At 36.8% G+C, this 20,639-nt stretch overlaps 1 protein-coding gene across 1 annotated transcript in view; it reads right to left on the reverse strand.

The window, feature by feature from the left end:
* Positions 1-20,639, reverse strand: part of LOC121387789 (synaptic vesicle glycoprotein 2C-like) — a 28,987-nt gene that overhangs the window by 2,095 nt on the left and 6,253 nt on the right. The window contains exons 2-11 of the mRNA XM_041518996.1: positions 19,087-19,152; positions 17,447-17,608; positions 13,579-13,741; positions 10,883-11,004; positions 7,785-7,945; positions 6,925-6,999; positions 4,439-4,564; positions 4,041-4,129; positions 3,264-3,490; positions 2,274-2,433 (exon numbers count right to left, since the gene is read on the reverse strand). Of these exons, the coding sequence (XP_041374930.1) occupies positions 2,274-2,433; positions 3,264-3,490; positions 4,041-4,129; positions 4,439-4,564; positions 6,925-6,999; positions 7,785-7,945; positions 10,883-11,004; positions 13,579-13,741; positions 17,447-17,608; positions 19,087-19,152 (1,351 nt within the window). The remainder of the gene's footprint in view (positions 1-2,273; positions 2,434-3,263; positions 3,491-4,040; positions 4,130-4,438; positions 4,565-6,924; positions 7,000-7,784; positions 7,946-10,882; positions 11,005-13,578; positions 13,742-17,446; positions 17,609-19,086; positions 19,153-20,639) is intronic.

Below are 20,639 nucleotides of genomic sequence, written 5' to 3' on the forward strand. Positions count from 1 at the left end.
ACAGAATGACGGAAGGCCCTCCCCAACGGTCCCTTTCCATAACACACGCATCTGTGAAGCGCTCACCTCGACGCCTCCACACCCTCATACGACCGTCGGCCCTATCTAAGCAGTAGCGGCTTTCGTCGGAGAAGACGATGTTCTGCCACTGTCGGTTCCGCCACTGTCGATGCAGAACAGCCCAGTTGTGTCGTGCAAGGCGGTGTCGCTGTGTGAGACGTTGTCCAATGTACGGTCGACGACAGTTCAGATGGATGGCGATCAGACGACGACGTCGTACCGTGGTGTAGGAAACGGGGCGGTTGTGGGTTTCCCACTGTCTGCCGGGCTGTTGTGGTGGCTGGTACGAACCGATCACGCATGTGAGTTCGGACGATGTAACGGTCCTGGTGCTGTGACGTCACTCTGGGACGGCCGCTACGTGGACGGTCGACGACGTTGTTGTTCTGTAGAAATCGGTCTATGAGACGGTAGATTGTCGAGACATGGACACCGAAAGCACGTGCAACCTGCCTGGCATCCATTCCGGCCTCCAAATTCCCCAAAGCTCTATGTCTGGAATCAGCGTTAAGTCGTGGCATCGTTGTATCGCTACTCGTAAAATGAGTTGAACATTGCTGTCTGGCGTTTCTTTTATACCCAGGCCTGGTAGTGTTTCACGTGCAATTCGCATCTTTCATGATCCACCCGTTTTGCATTCCAGATCAATTTTGGTCGTCAATTTCAGCACGTGCGTGACGTCACACTGTACTCGTTTTTTTCATGCGTTATGTGGAATTGGATACGCTGACAATATGGCTATTGGTCAACTTAATCGATTTGTACATAGTTTATTCAAATGTGGGTTTTTTAATATTTTAAAATTTTCGCGTTTCTTTTGGAGTTAAGTATATATAGCATTAGTGGCTATACATTTTTTATTAATATCAGCAGGACCATTGAATTTTGTATGCGCACCTTTGGTTGCTTGGGGGAAACAAACCCTAAAAAGGACAACCTCTGTTGTCCAGCTCTTTCTCCCAGGATATTGGTTTAAACACACCCACTAAACCTGGCCGGAGTTTACACAAAAAACCCTACTTTTACATGTGCCAGAATGACCACAAAAAAAAGTCTTCAAATGTCAACAAGTTACACATGTTTGCAAACTACAAGCTCTTCAGTCTAATAGTTGCCACTTCAAAGCTGTCTTGCCATGAAATAACACAGTCAAACAGCAGACTACTTTAAGCGAATATATTTCCAGATTTTGGTCAACCAAATGGGAAGATAACTGTGATCTGAGGCCTGACAGAGCTATGCGCTTAATTTCAGATCAATATCTTGGAAAAACTAAAAGTTTGGAAAACTATACATGGAATAGACAGACAGACAGACACAAGAACTAAAGCCCCCTCCATTTGGACTGGTATGGGTCTAATAAATATATTTGGTACAAACACCAGACAGATATATCTCTTACAGACTTTAATTTTTTTTTACATCCTGGAGTGAAAAATTACCTGCCTCAAAATTGTGAAGGAGAAAAACTTGCACATCTCAAAATAACTGCAGTTAGAGGGGAAGTACAGTTTTGTTCAAATGAGAGGCATGATCATACTCACCATGACTGGTATATCAAAGGCTGTAGTATCTGCTATCTTGTGTGTAGGATGGTGCATATAAAAGTTCTCTTGCTACTAATAGAAAAATGTAGCGGGTTTCCTCTCTAACACCACATGTCAAAAATTACCAAAGGTTGGACATCCAATAGCCATCAATGTGCTCTAGTGGTGTCGTTAAACAAACCAAACTTTTTTCACTTGTTTGTACACTCACTTGACAAATAAATATTTTATAGTACATGCACCTGAGTATTCTTAGAATAAATTCCCACGAAAGTCAAACGTGATTTGGCTGTAACTGTGGAAAATGGGTCAAACATGGGCCATAGAAGTCAAACGTGATTTGTAATTCGACATGATAAAGCCATACACAAAATATCAGCTTAATATCTTGAGTTTGGAAATCTGTATGTGGAAACAGATCAACAGACTGGAACAAAATGTAGAGTCCCCGCCAATTGGTCTGGTAGGGTGTAATAAAATATAAAAATTGTACACTCACCTAACATGTAAATGTTTTACAGAGTTTCATTTACTTTTTGAAATATCCAGGAATGTAAAAAATCATCATCCTCAGAATGTCAAGGAAGGAAAAATCACTCTGCTAAAAAAAAAATGTTGGGAGTGCGATGATTCTGACATTCCTTGAATGGTTTACTGATCCCTCACCTGACTCGGGTAGGAAAGAGTTCACTGAAGAGAACATCGAGAGCGTTCCAGCCGATCGTGGACACGGCACCAAACACACAGGACAGAACGACGTTCTCCACATTCGTCCGCACCATGCTGATGAAAAACACTATCAGTCCTGACAGCACCATGCTGGTTGCTGAAATCAAAACACGTTTACACAGATCACACCACTGTTCCAGTTCTGTTGATTCACATTTTGAGAGTATACTACTAAAGTAATACACATCCCCTACAGGGGTCAACAAATTTTCGTATCTTCTAAATTCAAGGGTTATAATTCTGCAAAAAATAGGTAAATCGCCACAAAAGTTAAACTTGATCTGTAACTACATGACAAAGCTATACACTTCAATTGTTGAAGGGATTGCAAAAGAAAATCTGGAAAACCAATTTTTATATCTCTTAAGTTCAAGGGCCATAACTCTGTCAAAAATTGTTAAATCACCACAAAATCAAACTTGATCTGTAACAGTGCTTGAGGCATTATACACAATATATCTGGAAAACTATAAATGTGACAGACTGACATACAGGCAGACAGATAGACAGAAATGAAATCTATAGTACCCTCCGATTGGACCGGTAGGGGACTAAATAGATCACATCACTGTTAGTTCTGCCGACTCCTTGCTTTCTGGGGATATTTAAAACAACAAGAATTCTGAGGAATTTAACGTCTCATCTACAATAAACTGATTCGGTCTTGCTCATAGCTGGATTCATAGCTGCTCATCAAGCAATGCTAAAAAATACAATTTCATGTCGATAAATTTTAATTGCTCATGCTTAGACCTACATGTTATTTTGTTGTAATTCTTATAATTCAAGGTATATTAAAAAATAAAATGAATAAATATTTTTGATCTTTATAAAACTCTGAGAAAAGTTTTAAAATCTTAAGACTGCAGCTTTAAGTAACAATAAATTACAAATTCTTGACACTGCAGCTTTAAATTTGACACTTACACAAAAGCAGTTTCCTGCCGAGTTTGTCCATTAAAAAGATGGTGAGTATGTTTCCTGGTAGGTTGGATATGGATGTGAGAAAGCCCTCGAGATAAACCTGGTTCCCTGGATCTTCGCATGCTGTGGAATTATGGGTAGCGTTCATGGGTGCCAGGTTACACGGAGTGCCTCCGTATTTCTGAATGCGATTGAATAGTTCCGGTAACCACATGAACAAACCATAATACCTGAAAAACACATTACGTCTCCTCAATTAAACATCTCACCATCTTACCTGTAACAAACTGATTCAGTGAAGAAAAAAAAAGGTCATTTGTGAAATGGTGTCTGTTATTGGTGAAGTCTGAACATAAGTTTGCAGGTGATTTGTTTTTCTCATACCCAGATAAATGTAAAAGAAATGCTTATAATTAAATTATAAACATACTTACTTACTAATAAATAAGATTAAAAGTTCAGGTCTTATTTTGAATTATTATTATTTTTTGTTCTAAACAATAACTCTCAGTAAGACAAAGTACAAACATAAAGTGACATCATCAGATATGATGTTCCCTGACAATGTTATTTTTACGTTCATCGAGAAATGAACAAACTCAGGTTGCTACATCTGGACCAATGTGATGACATTAAATTGTAATGAATTAATGGAAATTAATTCAATAAATTTTAACTGTTTTGTTCACATGCATTGAGATAAACATTCAGAGATGTCTCATAGTCTTAGAACTTACAGTTTGTGAGAAATGTGTGAGGTATTTTTACACACATACTTACCCAAATGCCAGTGTAAAATTGATGATTATCAGCAAAATGGACCCTCTTCTTAATTGTGGATTGAACAACTCAAACGTTCTCTGCAATAGCTGAAAATATACAATTTATTATCAAATAATAACAAGAAATCGACAGAATTAAAGATCTTGATTTTTAAAAAATATTTTCAGTTTGGTTTGACTTAAGAAACAAAGTAAAAGTGTTTTAAAAATAACAAAAAGAACCCACTATTTTTGTGTGCAATTTATAAAACAATCGGCTTAGAAATAAATAACTTATAGTAAATTTGATAGTATGAAAAAAGGCGTTCCTTGTGGGAAGGATTATAGCTGATGTTATATCTGGTCTGTGTACTGTGTTTCTAGACACACCTGTGGGTCTATCTAACAAGCACTTACTGAAAGACATTTGTTCTTGATGTGACACCGATACCACGGTGACGGACTCTCGGAAAAGTGCAGTCTGTCGTCCATATGTTGAGTTACCTCCTCCTTATCATCCTCGGACAACACCAAATATTTGACCTGAAAACCAAATCATAATCCAGCATTCATCAAACCAATGCAAGTTGAAGATCAGTTTCCAGGAATGGTGATAGGTGAGTTAACACTCTCCTCATTTAGGGTATTAAAATATATTAAAATCTATGATTCATTACTACTAGTGTTCACTAAAACAGTTCTATAAAATGACGTTTGTTTTTATTAACTTTACTTTTCAACAATGAAAAAAGTACAACTTACTTAAAATGAATGGATGAAGAAATGTTTTATTTAACGATGCACTCAACACATTTTATTTACGGTTATATGGCGTCAGACATATGGTTAAGGACCACACAGATATTGAAGGAGGAAACCCACTGTTGCCACTTCATGGGCTACTCTTTTTGATTGGCAGCAAGGGATTTTTTATATGCACCATCCCATAGACAGGATAGCACATACCACAGCCTTTGATATACCAGTCGTGGTGCACTGGCTAGAGTGAGATGAATGGATGAATGAATGTTTAACAACACACCAGCTATTAGGTGTCAAACAGACAAGTATATGAATGATCAGTATCAAGCCCCTTTTTATATAACAGTACAGAACCACTCTAAACAAGATACCCTTTAAAACCAAACGCTTCTTTTGGTCCCGTAGGTGTCCAGTTTACAGAGGTCTGACTGTACCTTCATGTAACAGCAAACCAACTGGCTTGGTTCATGCAGTGATTAATACTGTTGGAAATTACTGTTAACAGAAATAAAGTTTACTGATTTTAAATGTGTAACCAAATTTGATTTTGTCAGCCAAACAAACCAAAGCTCTTTTATGTGTACTTTTTACAGACATGACAGCACATACCAGTCATTTGTCATTAGTTGTGACCAACATAAAAAACAACAAATTTTGAAGAGTACCAGTGAGGTACATGATACGCCCATCAGAAGTTTGATGGAAAACCATATCTATATTACTATAATGAATATGTTACGGGATGAGCAGTTTGTTTTCGACCAACCACCATCCTAAGTTGTTCCCACATGTGGTTTGATGGTCTTGTATGCATCTGTATGCAAGATATGACCTGGACAACAATTTACTGTCATGTGCAGTAAACCATAAAAAGTAGGTCACAGTGACCTAGTAATAGTATGAGACACACCACCATCCCAAGTTGTTCTTACACATGTGAGGTTTGATGGGCCTGTATGCATCTGTATGCAAGATATAGTCCTGACAAGAAAAAGTTAACAGACGGACGGATGGATGGATAGACAAAGCCATACCATAATACGACCCATCATAGATGGGCGTATAAAAAAAACAATGGGTCCAATGGGTTCTTGATAGTATAGTATCTTGTTGCAAAAAACCCCAGAAGAATAATAAAAGATGAAAAAAAATGAAGAAGAATAATAAAAAAAGAAGAAAAACAATGCCACTTCAAACTCTGCCATTAATGGTAATGGTAATTAATTTTCGTACAACTTCAAAATGTTCGTGATTTCCTGAGGCACATGCAGCACGTCCATCCTACCAAATACCCTGGGATGAGAAACACTAATATTGTGAATGTATATTGGACACCAAAAGAAATGCAAATCAAGATTAGTTAGAACAGGTTTACTTGATTACAAACACTCAATTCTGCGCAATAATAAAAGGTATATCAACGTTTATTACCCCAGCAGATACTCATAACGGGGAAAATAAAAATCATAATTTCTCACTGAGAAATTATCATGCATTGGTCTAACAAACAATACTACTGGGTGATTTGATGCTTACAAACCAATGACTGTCAGTACTAAATATGACAACATCACGATTTGGCAAACACACACAAAAACGTCATGTAGTTTAAAGAGTTTGCGTTTATGGCTGTCTGTTTTTGGTGTTAAATTAATAACAAAATGTCATTTTAATGCAATTCATCATAGATTTTGTACCAGAATAAAGAGAACTTTTGTTTTTGAAAATTATCTATGAACGTGATTAAATTACAAATTTATAGCAATACTCAGAACAGTGCGTAAAGTGGTTTATATCGTTTCTATACATGTACGTGCATGTATGGTGAAAATAAAAGCTTTTAGAAAAAAAATAGTTCAGGTATTAAATAAAATCACAAACTCGGTACCAGTTATTATCAAATTTATGTCCCTCGTGAAATAATTTTCATTTGTCACTCGCTAAAGCTTGTGACAACTAAAAATATTTTTACTCAGGACATAAATTTGATAATAACTAGTAACTTGTTTATTATCCTCTATGTAATTCTCGTGAATCTCAATATGCGTTAAATCCCTCTTACAATACAAAACTTAATGTTACGGCTGAAAACTACATTCATGTTTCTTGTGTTGTTCAGTATATACTAAAAATAAACTTACTGGAAAGATTCCCTTCCCTCCATTTTTATGAAATACTTGAGATAGAACAGCAATGGCTTCTTTATGTTTTCCAATCTGAAATTAGTAAAAATACATTAAATAAAAAAAGTTTATATGAAATAAAAACAAAGTTAAAAAAATATTAAAATACATGATTTAATTTTTTTTCATTCAAATCTCAAACCATGGGGGTGATTGAAAAACCAATCCCTTGATTTGTCGCCAAAAGATCAACTTATTAATCAGCTGCTAAACCATCATGTAGCCAATCGTTTTCCTGAACTAGTTCTTTAATACTACAGTAGAGGTTAAATTTTAGGCATTATACTTGCAATAGAGCCTATTCAAGGAACCATCTAACCTTTATGAGAGCTAATGAATTTGGAGTTAATATTTGTATACACTACAAGAAAGATGAATAAATTAAGACATATGACACTGGACAATTTTAACATACCGGTAGCCATAATTCAGTTATATATTACCAATTATTATATTAATTATATATTATATATAATATATACTTAAATAAATTATATTTGATAAATTCAAATTAGCCATAATTTAGTTAGGGGTGTACCAAACTATTGATAACAATTTTAACGTAACTCTAATTCATAATAGCCATAATTCAGTTCTATATTATCAAAATAGTGATATAGTTAAATTAGCCATAATTCAATTAGGGATTTATAAATTAGCAAAACTATAGATAACAATTTTAACTACAGTACTGTTATATATTTCAATAGCCCCTTAATGCTTTGAATACATATTGTGAGTAAATATGCTTTGAATACATACTATGAGTAAATATGCTTTGAATACATACTGTGAGTAAATATGCTTTGAATACATACTGTGAGTAAATATTTTGGACTTTCGGGCATTAAAACGAAAGCAGCTGCAGAAGTAAGACTTGGAATGGTGCACAGAGCAACGAATATCCTCCAACTGTTGTAGATGAAATCTGGATGAAAATATCCTAGAGTTTTGTGTGGTATAACGATCCATGCCAGACCTGAAAATAAATATAAATATCCTAGAGTCTTGTGTGGTATAACGATCCATGCCAGATCTTAAAATAAATATAAATATCCTAGAGTTTTGTGTGGTATAAGATCCATGCCAGACCTGAAAATAAATATAAATATCCTAGAGTTTTGTGTGGTATAAGATCCATGCCAGACCTGAAAATAAATATAAATATCCTAGAGTTTTGTGTGGTATAACAATCCATGCCAGACCTGAAAATAAATATAAATATCCTAGAGTTTTGTGTGGTATAACAATCCATGCCAGACCTGAAAATAAATATAAATATCCTAGAGTTTTGTGTGGTGTAACAATCCATGCCAAACCTAAAAATATATATAAATTTCCTAAAATTTTGGGTGGTATAGCAAGCAATCTGAGAGTACTGCTCAAGCAATACATGTCCCCTACATGGGCCAACAAATTATCGTATCCCCAAAGTTCAATGACCATAAAATCGGTAAATTGCCATGAAAGTCAAACTTGATCTATAAAAGTACAGAATAAAGCTATCCAAAAAATTTCATCTCATTATATTGAGGCATTGAAAAGCAAAAATTAAAAAAACCCAGTTTTTATATATGTCCTACTTACGTTCAAGGGCCATAACCATGGGTAGATCGCCATGAAAGTAAACTTGATATGTAACAGTATATGATAAGGCTATACACAAATTTTCAGCTCACTATTTTGAGGTATTGCCAAAAAAAAACCTGTCTGACAAAATATATGTGGGACAGACAAACAAACAGACAAACAGGACAGAGACAAAACCGGAAGGGGACTAACAAGCTAAAACTAAAACTTAACAAAATAATTATTAAAATTTGCTATATGTTGTTTAATGAACTATATGTATGCTAAACCTGAAAATAAACAAAAATTCACCACCCTTAGATCCATCCCTGAATAAATACTACTGTAAAATCATTTATTTTCGAGGGGTGTAATTTTCGCGCTAAAAGAAATTAGCCATGTTCGCGGAATTAATATTTCGCGCATCCCTGATTAAACACAAAAATTAAAAAAATTAACAAAATTAACAAAATTAGTATGAGTGTTTATACAGTGAACAATTAAGACGATCCAAAAACAATCGTTTGATCGTGTAGGCTTTCTACCAGATCAAACGATTAGGGTTTCACAGGTAAAGGGCCTCTTTAAGATTAAATAAATGGCTGCTTGTGTTTAGTCGTTATATATAGAAGCGTAGATCGTTTGTAAATCACTACCATCCAAAATGTCTTTACTCTCGTGATTAAAAAATTCACCCCAACCTAAAATGCCCGGCTTGCCAAATCCACGTGAATGGTTTTGGCGGCAGCAGATGGAATTCTATGGAAAAGACACAAATCCATGTTAAAAGAATTCGGAGGTGACGTAGAGTTAACTGTTCCTTGGGCTAGATCGTTGCTGCGTCGGATGGGGTTTCTTAAACGTAAAGGGACAAAAGAAGTGAATAAACTCCCTTGTGATTTCGAGGAGATTAAGAAGGTGTTTCTTAAATGTGTGCCTGATGCCGTGAGTAAAGATTCTATTCCTGACAAGTTGATAATCAACTGGGACCAGACTGGAGTTTCACTCATTCCCGGGGGCGATTGGACAATGGAACAACGAGGTGCAAAACAGGTGACGATATCGGGCATCGACGACAAACGTCAAATTACGGCTTTGCTAGCAATCACTAAGAGTGGAGAGATGTTACCACCACAGGTAATCTATGCGGGGAAAACAGACCGGTGCCATCCAAATATAAACTTTCCTGACGATTGGGACATTACTCACACAGAAACACATTGGAGTAACGAATTGAGCATGCTCCAGTTTATTGAGAACGTCATTGACCCGTATGTGACCTCGACAGGAAAAGAACTTGGCCTGCCACGTGATCAAAAAGCCTTGTGTCTTTTTGACGTTTACAAAGCTCACAGAATGGAGAAAATACGCGAACTGTTAACAAACAAAAAACATTTCGATTGTGTACATTCCTGCTTGTTGTACGGATCAGCTTCAGCCATTGGATTTAACCGTCAACAGAATTTTCAAAGATGAATTGAAACGGTGCTTTCATGTGTGGTACGCAAGTGAAGTTGGAAAAAAATTGGATGAAAATGAGGAAGAGTCTGAAAATGAGGACAGTGTTAAAAGTGTGAATGTTGACATAAAAACCAGCATTGTTAAACCAATTCATGCACAGTGGCTAAATGAAGTGTGTGAGATTGTGTCAAAGAAAAAGAATCTGATCATGAATGGTTTTCGCAAAGCCAGCATTCTTGTTGATTGACATAAAGTGACTAACAATAGATGGGCAAGTTTCACCAACTTCATTCTTACGTAAGAACTTTAAATACCTACTAGTAAGCAGTGTTTAATTCCTTTTCCCACGTATGTTGTTCCTCAATCACTGTATTACATGCATTGTTTGTTTTGTAATAAATTAATTGAAAATGATTTTGTTTTATTTTGTTACACACCATATATATCTGGGTCCATATCTGTGTTCTTTTGAACGTTTGGGAATTGTACGTTTCTATAATCAGGTCCTCTAGTAACAATTTGGTGATCAAATTAGAATAGATTAATGTTTCACTGAGTTGTAAATTTCACGCTAAATGTCGCGAAAATTAAGTACCCGCAAAAATAAATTATTTTACAGTATTATTATACCTTTAGTGCTTGTATGCAATTAAGGTTCAATCGCATTGTCAGGCATGGGTGCTATCTGGGCCGTCTGTTCAGGACAGTAGGTTAACAGTTATTTGTTATTTGTTAGTAAGAGAGAAATCAGTTAATAACATGTTTTTATATGAGTTTAAGTATTAGACAGTACATTGCATGTAGCTATATGCCATTTTGCTGCAAACAGACTATAAATAAAATGTAATGAACATCTTTAAATTAAAAGGGAGGTAACTCTACCTACCTGCTGCCATGATGTTGCCACCCATCCAGAATGTCGCCAGCACACTAATCATTGTTCCGCGTCTGTCTTTTGGTTGAAATTCAACAAAATAAGAAAATATCACAGGTATACTTCCACCAACCCTGGAAAAATAACATAAATATTCCATTATTAGTCGTCATTTCACCTGCTATTTCACCTGTAGGAACGGGGGGAGAGGGGGCTTTGTCCCCCCACCCCCACTACTTAAGGATGAAAATATGTGTTTTTGGTCCAAGTTTGTATAAATAAATGTAAAATTATGGCTCCCTCCCCCTCCCCCCCCCCCCCCCCCACTACAGAGGCTGTGACCCCGCACTAGCGGTTGTGCACTTTCATTTCAGGTATCGTTGCTATGGGCCTGGCTAAACAAGTTACATGTAATATTAAAAATATATGACAAATATTTCTTTTAACCACACTAAAAAAGTAAGGTATCATTTGTAATCAAATCTGGTTAAAATAATATGACATTAACAAAGAATTACCCAAAAATCTATTGGCCCTGAGTTAATTTTGCTTAGTATATTTTAAATGTTTAACTAGTATATTCTCAATAGGAGGCACCAGCTAAATAAATGCTGATGTCAATCAATTTTACTTCACTTTTACATCAGTAAATTGCTGACAGAAAAGAAAAGGAATATTTATTTAAAGGCAGGTGACTTGAAAACAATTTTAAACATGGGCGGCTATTTGGTGTCTAGGGGAGGGATTTAGCTCTATAGCTTGCCTGAGGAGCTTGTATCGCAGGATCAAACCACCTCAGTGGATCCATTTAGCTGATTGTTTTTTTTTTCATTCCAACCAGTGCACCACAACTAATCAAAGGCTGTGGTACGGAATGTGTTTTCCTGTCTATGGGAAAATGTGCATAAAAGATCCCTTGCTGCATCAGAAAAAAAAGAGTAGTGGGTTTCCTTTTAATTACCATATGTTTAACATCCAGTAGCCGATGATTAATAATTCAATGTGGTTTAGTTAAACAAAAAACCCCTAAACATTTGCTGTCTAACAACTGTATGACAGAAACAGAGAGAAGAAACCTGCCACATGCACTTCAAATAGATAGGACAATACATATCAAAGGCTCTAATGTGTGAGGATGAGCACATGCCTGATACATGGTCGGATTAGGATCGATCCCCAGCGGTAGACCTGTTGTGCTATTTCTCATTCCAGCCAGTGTGCCATGACTATATACCAAAGGCTACCCTGTCTGTGGCATAGTGCATACAACAAATATTTCCCTTGCTACTAATGAATAAATGTAGCAGATTTCCTCTCTAAGAGTATATTTCAAAATTATCTAATGTTTGACAATGCAGGGGCGGGATGTAGTCCAGTGGTAAAGCTTGATGTGTGGTCGGCTATTTCTCGTTACAGCCAGTGCACCACGACTGGTATATCAAAGGCCTATCCTGTCTGTGGGATGGTGCATATAAAAGATCCCTTGCTACTAATGGAAAAATATAGCGGGTTTCCTCTCTAAGACTATATGTAAAAAAATTACCAAATGTTTGACATCCAATAGCCGATGATCAATAAATCAATGTGCTCTAGTGGTGTCCTTAAAGAAAACAAACTTTAACCAATAACTGATGATAAACAAATCAGTGTTCTCTAGTTGTGTCGTTAAACAACAAAACCCAAACTTTAAACTTAACCCTCTGAAAAGCAGCAAGGAATCGTTTATATGCACTTCAAACAGACAAGACAGCACATATCACAGCTTTTGATGTCATGGGGCAGTGATAAGGATGATTAAAACCCCAGTAAAAAGAGGGTTATCAATCCTGTGACCCATCAAACGTCAGGTGTGTTATTTATCACTGAGTTATATCCCAAGCCAGAAGTTTCTGAATTAGGCCCCAAACACACCAGGGGTGCAGAAAGTACTCACCCACTCACCAAATGCAAGTAAAAACTCTCACGGATGAGCTAAAAAATGCAACTACCAGTCCGACTGGGGATCTGTCTTTTTCTGACTGATGATATACATGTATATATATTTTTAATTTTCCATCAAATTTGATGTGAAGACGGTGTATATTATATTATTATCCTGATCAGTATCCAGACCCAGACCCCCAGACCCCAGACCCAGATCCAGACCCCCACCCAGACCCAAACCCCCAGACCCCCACCCAGACCCAGACCCCCAGACCCAGACCCAGACCCCCAGACCATGACCAGGATCCAGACCCAGACCCACACCCACACCCAGCTGTGGTGTGCTTTCAGGGTTTTATCAATTATGTTTCTAGACTCAGACTCCCCACCATTCTCCAAAGGCTATGTTATTTTTTATTCCCAATCTGAATGTAAATAATTCCCATTTTTTCATTATTATAATAATGTAATATACATTGTAAATATATATTTTGAAAGTGATACTTAACACTTTACAAACACCCCTTCCCTCCCCTATAACATTTCATAATGCAAAATAGATACATTAATTTGAATAAATTCAAGTACATGTAGAGTATTACTCTTCTAAATTTTAATTTAGTTTAATAAGATGTTTCCAAAATAAAAATAAAATTTCCCAATTTATAAAACGATGCTAAAATTCCCAGTCAAAGCCATAGGCATCAAGTAAAATTTGAGAGAAAAAGCCCCCTGATTTTTTGGCCATATGATGACATGAATTAAAAGGGTTGAAGGTCACTGACCCGATTCCGCTGATGAACCTCATGAGTAAGAAGAACCAGAAGACTTGAGCTGTGCTGGACACGAGGCCTCCCACCCCGTTCAGCAGCAGGGACCACATCAGTGTTGACCTTCGACCTGTCCGATCAGCCAGGGAGCCCCACAGATAGCCTCCAACCAACATACCTTAAAGAAAACACATTATACAGCCCCACAGATAGCCTCCAACCAACATAACTAAAAAAAATGCATTATAGAGCCCCACAGATAGCCTCCAACCAACATAGCTGAAACAAAACACATTATAGAGCCCCAGAAATAGCCTCCAACCAACATGCCTGAAACAAAACACATTATAGAGCCCCAGAGATAGCCTCCAACCAACATACCTGAAACAAAACACATTATAGAGCCCCACAGATAGCCTCCAACCAACATGCCTGAAACAAAACACATTATAGAGCCCCAGAGATAGCCTCCAACCAACATACCTGAAACAAAATGTATTACAGAGCCCTACAGATAACCTCCAACATACCTGAAACAAAACATGTGCAATATACAGCCCCACAGATAGCCTCCAACCAAAATACCTCAAACAAAATGTATTAATATATAGCCCACAGATAGTCTCCAACCAACATACCTGAAAGAAAACACATTATACAGCCCCACAGATAGCCTCCAACCAACATAACTTTAATTTTTTTATTACAGAGCCCCAGAGATAGCCTCCAACCAACATAGCTGAAACAAAATACATTATAGAGCCCCAGAAATAGCCTCCAACCAACATGCCTGAAACAAAAAACATTACAGAGCCCCAGAGATAGCCTCCAACCAACATACCTGAAACAAAACACATTATAGAGCCCCAGAAATAGCCTCCAACCAACATGCCTGAAACAAAAAACATTACAGAGCCCCAGAGATAGCCTCCAACCAACATACCTGAAACAAAACACATTATAAAGCCCCAGAAATAGCCTCCAACCAACATGCCTGAAACAAAACACATTATAGAGCCCCAGAGATAGCCTCCAACCAACATACCTGAAAGAAAATGTATTACAGAGCCCTACAGATAACCTCCAACATACCTGAAACAAAACATGTGCAATATACAGCCCCACAGATAGCCTCCAACCAAAATACCTCAAACAAAATGTATTAATATATAGCCCACAGATAGTCTCCAACCAACATACCTGAAACAAAACAGATTACAGAGCCCTAGAGATAGCCTGCAACCAACATACCTGAAACAAAACATATTATAGATCCTTAGAGATAGCCTCCAACCAACGTATCTGAAACAAAACACATTATAGATCCTTAGAGATAGCCTCCAACCAACATACCTGAAACAAAACACATTATAGATCCTTAGAGATAGCCTCCAACCAACATACCTGAAACAAAACATATTATAGATCCTTAGAGATAGCCTCCAACCAACATACCTGAAACAAAACACATTATAGATCCTTAGAGATAGCCTCCAACCAACATACCTGAAAGAAAACACATTATAGAGCTCCAGAAATAGCCTCCAACCAACATACCTGAAAGAAAACACATTATAGATCCTTAGAGATAGCCTCCAACCAACATACCTGAAACAAAACACATTATAGATCCTTAGAGATAGCCTCCAATCAACATACCTGAAACAAAACACATTATAGATCCTTAGAGATAGCCTCCAACCAACATACCTAAAAGAAAACACATTATAGAGCTCCAGAAATAGCCTCCAACAAACATACCTGAAAGAAAACACATTATAGATCCTTAGAGATAGCCTGCAACCAACATACCTGAAACAAAACACATTATATATTCTTAGAGATAGCCTCCAACCAACATACCTGAAAGAAAACACATTATAGATCCTTAGAGATAGCCTCCAACCAACATACCTGAAAGAAAACACATTATAGAGCTCCAGAAATAGCCTCCAACCAACATACCTGAAAGAAAACACATTATAGATCCTTAGAGATAGCCTCCAACCAACATACCTGAAACAAAACATATTATAGATCCTTAGAGATAGCCTCCAACCAACATACCTGAAACAAAACACATTATAGATCCTTAGAGATAGCCTCCAACCAACATACCTGAAAGAAAACACATTATAGAGCTCCAGAAATAGCCTCCAACCAACATACCTGAAAGAAAACACATTATAGATCCTTAGAGATAGCCTGCAACCAACATACCTGAAACAAAACATATTATATATTCTTAGAGATAGCGTCCAACCAACATACCTGAAACAAAACACATTATAGATCCTTAGAGATAGCCTCCAACCAACATACCTGAAACAAAACACATTATAGATCCTTAGAGATAGCCTCCAACCAACATACCTGAAAGAAAACACATTATAGAGCTCCAGAAATAGCCTCCAACCAACATACCTGAAAGAAAACACATTATAGATCCTTAGAGATAGCCTCCAACCAACATACCTGAAAGAAAACACATTATAGATCCTTAGAGATAGCCTCCAACCAAAATATCTGAAAGAAAACACATTATAGAGCTCCAGAGATAGCCTCCAACCAACCAATCTGATTAAAATTAGCTCTACTGGTCTACTACCAGTAGATCTAACAGCATTGCATGGGCTCCCATGTCCAGGTGACATTTTATCTATAAATAACAATTTAAATATCGACCAATTACACTTCGCCTTTCATAACGTTATTCGGGAGTATACAAATTCTAAAAATATAGGTTGAGCCTATTTATGCAATAGGCAAACTTGTTGGTCTATTTCAACATTGAAAAAACAGAGGGGAAAGTGCAGTAATAAACTCTGGATTGTATACTAGTATAAACAGATTTTATGGCTATACCATCACAGGTTTTTTCCGTCTTGAAACGAATTTTATATAAAAATTTATATTGAAATTAGTTTCCGGCATACTTCGTAATTCACCCGAATCATTTCGTATACCCTCAGCATAATCTTGAATGTTTTGAAAAAAAATTCAAATCACTGGCATGATTTTGCAAGTAAGGTTTTGATTGGTCGAATGAAAGGTCAACTGGACATGAGTTCCAACGGGCTGCTGTTAGATCCACATGTAATAGTGGAGCTCATTTTAATTAGATTGCCAACCAACATACCTGAAACAAAACATATTATAGATCCTTAGAGATAGACTCCAACCAACATACCTGAAACAAAACACATTATAGATCCTTAGAGATAGCCTCCAACCAACATACCTGAAACAAAACACATTATAGATCCTTAGAGATAGCCTCCAACCAACATACCTGAAACAAAACACATTATAGAGCTCCAGAGATAGCCTCTAACCAACATATCTGAAAGAAAACACATTATAGATCCCTGGAGATAGCCTCCAACCAACATATCTGAAAGAAAACACATTATAGAGCTCCAGAGATAGCCTCCAACCAACATACCTGAAACAAAACACATTATAGATCCCCAAGTTTCAAAACTACACGTACCTGATCAAATATCTAGAATATAGACTTACATTTTTAATATTAAATTAAATTAAACAAATTCCAAAATATCTCTCCATTAGTTTGTGAAGACTGTTCCTAAGAATACTTATTCTAAGTTTCATAACTATTCAATCAAAACTCTAGGAGAAGATAGATGTTTTATCAAATTTCTATTTATAATGTTTACATTTAATAAAAATTCAAAATGTTCACAGTACAGGTATCTATTAGTTTGTGAAGACTGCCCAGAGTACAAAGCTTCAGAACTATCCAATCAAAATGAATGGAACGATGGATGGACAGACAGATGGATGCTGGACAAATTGGTATTAGAAAAGAAGGAAATTAGATTTTAAAAGAGGACAAAACCATTTTTACACTTCTTCTTACCCACAAACACAATGGCACTAAGCCATCCTTTATCCGCTGAATTCATGTGCAGATCACACGATGCCGACGGTAACAGGAATGAAACGGATAAAACCTCCACAGCATCACTGGACACGGCCCAGCCACACAGAAGCAAGATGTAGATGTGATATTTTCCATACCCTGAAACAACAAGCAGAACACTGCAATAAAAACAAGAATACCTGAAACAACAAGCAGAACACTTCAATAAAAACAAGAATACCTGAAACAACAAGCAGAACACTTCAATAAAAACAAGAATACCTGAAACAACAAGCAGAACACTTCAGTAAAAACAAGAATACCTGAAACAACAAGCAGAACACTGCAATAAAAACAAGAGTACCGGTGAGGTACATGATACGCCCATCAGGAGTTTGATGGAAAACCATATCTATATTAATGAATATTTTACAGGTATGATTCAATTCTAATTATGTGAAATATTTGCAATGGGATGGATGAACTGTTTGTTTTGGACCAATCACCATATCCTAAGTTGTTCCTACATGTGAGGTTTGATGGTCCTGTATGCATCTGTATGGAAGATATGATGTGGAAATGAATTTACTGTTATGTGCATTAGACCATGAAAAGTAGGTCACAGTGACCTAGTAATAATACATGACAAGTTGATGGGGAACAGGTGTGTGGCACAGATAGCCACAAGAGACAAGCACCTGTCACCGTTGGAGAGACAAGGACTGGGATGTGGAGGTGGACAGCCGAAAGAAGTTGAAAGAGAGGAGTTGCCAGATCGGGAAGAAATGAAATGGAATTCAAAAGGAGAGAAAGGAAAGGGGGCACTGGGATGATAAAAAAAAAAAAAAAAAAAAAAAAAAAAAAAAAAAAAAAAAAAAAATTAACGACACACCGCCATCCCAAGCTGTTCCTACATGTGAGGTTTGAGGGTCCTGTATGCATCTGTCTGCAAGATATGGTCAGCCCTCTATCTAGTGGCGACAGCGGGTTTCCTCTCAAAATCTGTGTGGTCCTTAACCATATGTTTGACACCGTATAACCGTAAATAAAATGTGTTGAGTGCATTGTTAAATAAAACATTTCTTTCTTTCTACCTGGCCACTTCAATATTAGAGAGTGCTTTCTGCCCCAACCAATGCCACCTCCCCCTCCCTCCCCCCACTCTCTCTCTCTATCCCTCCCTCCCTCTCTCTCTCTCTCTCTCTCTCTCTCTCTCTCTCTCTCTCTCTCTCTCTCTCTCTCTCTCTCTCTCTCTCTCTCTCTCTCTCTCTCTCTCTCTCTCTCTCTCTCTTTCTCACCGACACAAACTAGCCATTGTTTAATATGTACTGAGGTGTCATTTCACAAATATTCCTTTTCTTTCACAGATGGAAATCAACTTTTGTCCACACCTGTCCCCACCCCATTCCTCACCCAAAGTTGCTTTTAGCCATGTATTTGCAATAGCACCAAATTCCCACTTTAAAGCAGGCAATGTGCAGTTTGGGGGGTTACTCCCACTCCTGTTTAAAGCAAATGTCAGTCTATAGGCACAGCTCCTGCATAACTTCCTGCATATGCACTTGCAATGTTCTTTCTGCTAGGTTTGAATATATTCAATAAATAAATAAAAACATATTTTTGCAACAGTCGCTTACCAGTACTCTTAATGGCATCCTCAAAAATAAAAACCTCCTTCTCGCTGGAATCTTCCCGGACATTTTCTGAAATAAAATATGTATCTTAAAGTTTGTAATACAAATATAAAATGTAATGGGGCCCACGCTTATAAAACGTTTAGAGTCCAGACTCAATCTCTAATGATGTCACATGCATACAATTTGTAGAGCGTTGTCATGACATTGTGCCTGAGACTCTAATAGAGTCTCGAGTCTAGGCTCGAAAAGTTTTATAAGCACCAGGCCAGATTTTAAAGCTAAAGTACTGTCGGAAATAGCATAAAAATTATTTTCGGCGATTATTTCTTACATATTAAACAGACAAGTAAATATTTTGTAAATACCTACTTAATGATAGTCTACCTAATTTAGCATTTACTTGTCTTGGCTCTCATTGATGTACAAGGTGGTGTTTACTCTTGAAATTAAAACAAAGATGTCAGTTAACAGGTGATGAGTGCATTTTACTGGAACAGACTATAACATATTTTGGTCAACATATGTCAATTTCATTGTTATTACAATATATACAAGGGACTCTTTCTGATGACAGTTCACCCTTATCACTCTCCAAGACAAAATATTTGTAAACATTTATAAGTAACTTTTGAACAAAACTGTCAAGAACCATTCTGAGTTTGTGATCTATTATACCAGTATTAAAGGTGCTCTCTCAAAGTTGCATAAAGAAAGAAATGTTTTATTTAACGACGCACTCAACACATTTTATTTACGGTTATATGGTGTCAGACATATGGTTAAGGACCACACAGATTTTGAGAGGAAACCCGCTGTCGCCACTACATGGGCTACTCTTCCGATTAGCAGCAAGGGATCTTTTATTTGCGCTTCCCATAGGCAGGATAGCACAAACCATGGCCTTTGTTGAACCAGTTATGGATCACTGATCGGTGCAAGTGGTTTACACCTACCCATTGAGCCTTGCGGAGCACTCACTCAGAGTTTGGAGTCGGTATCTGGATTAAAAATCCCATGCCTCGACTGGGATCTGAACCCAGTACCTACCAGCCTGTAGACCGATGGCCTGCCACGACGCCACCGAGGCCGGTCAAAGTTGCATAATGACAGCTATTGCAAATCATGATTTTATAAAATTTTGCTTTAACATTTAAAGACTACACCTTTAACTATATACCCATAAAAGATTATGGGAAATAATTGTATTTACTAGTAGAAAATACATTTTTATTGGTGAATCTGTATCACAAACAGATGCTCACATATAACTTCTAATATAGCATTTTTAAGTGGTTGCAAGATTGTGTAAATTATTAATGTACTTATATTGAATTTATATTCACTAAATATGCTGGTCATAATTAATAATTTATGCTGCAATTCAAAATAATCAGTTAACTTGCAGTTTTAAATTAAAAGTTTGTTTAAGGGTAAATGAAATTGACACATATTATCAAAATGTGTTAGTCTGTTCGAATAAAGGTCACAAATCTCCTGTTTATTGTCATCTTTATTTTAATTTCAAGAGTAAACAGCACCTTGTACATCAATGC

Source organism: Gigantopelta aegis, chromosome 13 (assembly GCF_016097555.1).
Source record: "Gigantopelta aegis isolate Gae_Host chromosome 13, Gae_host_genome, whole genome shotgun sequence".
Lineage (NCBI taxonomy): Eukaryota > Metazoa > Mollusca > Gastropoda > Neomphalida > Peltospiridae > Gigantopelta > Gigantopelta aegis.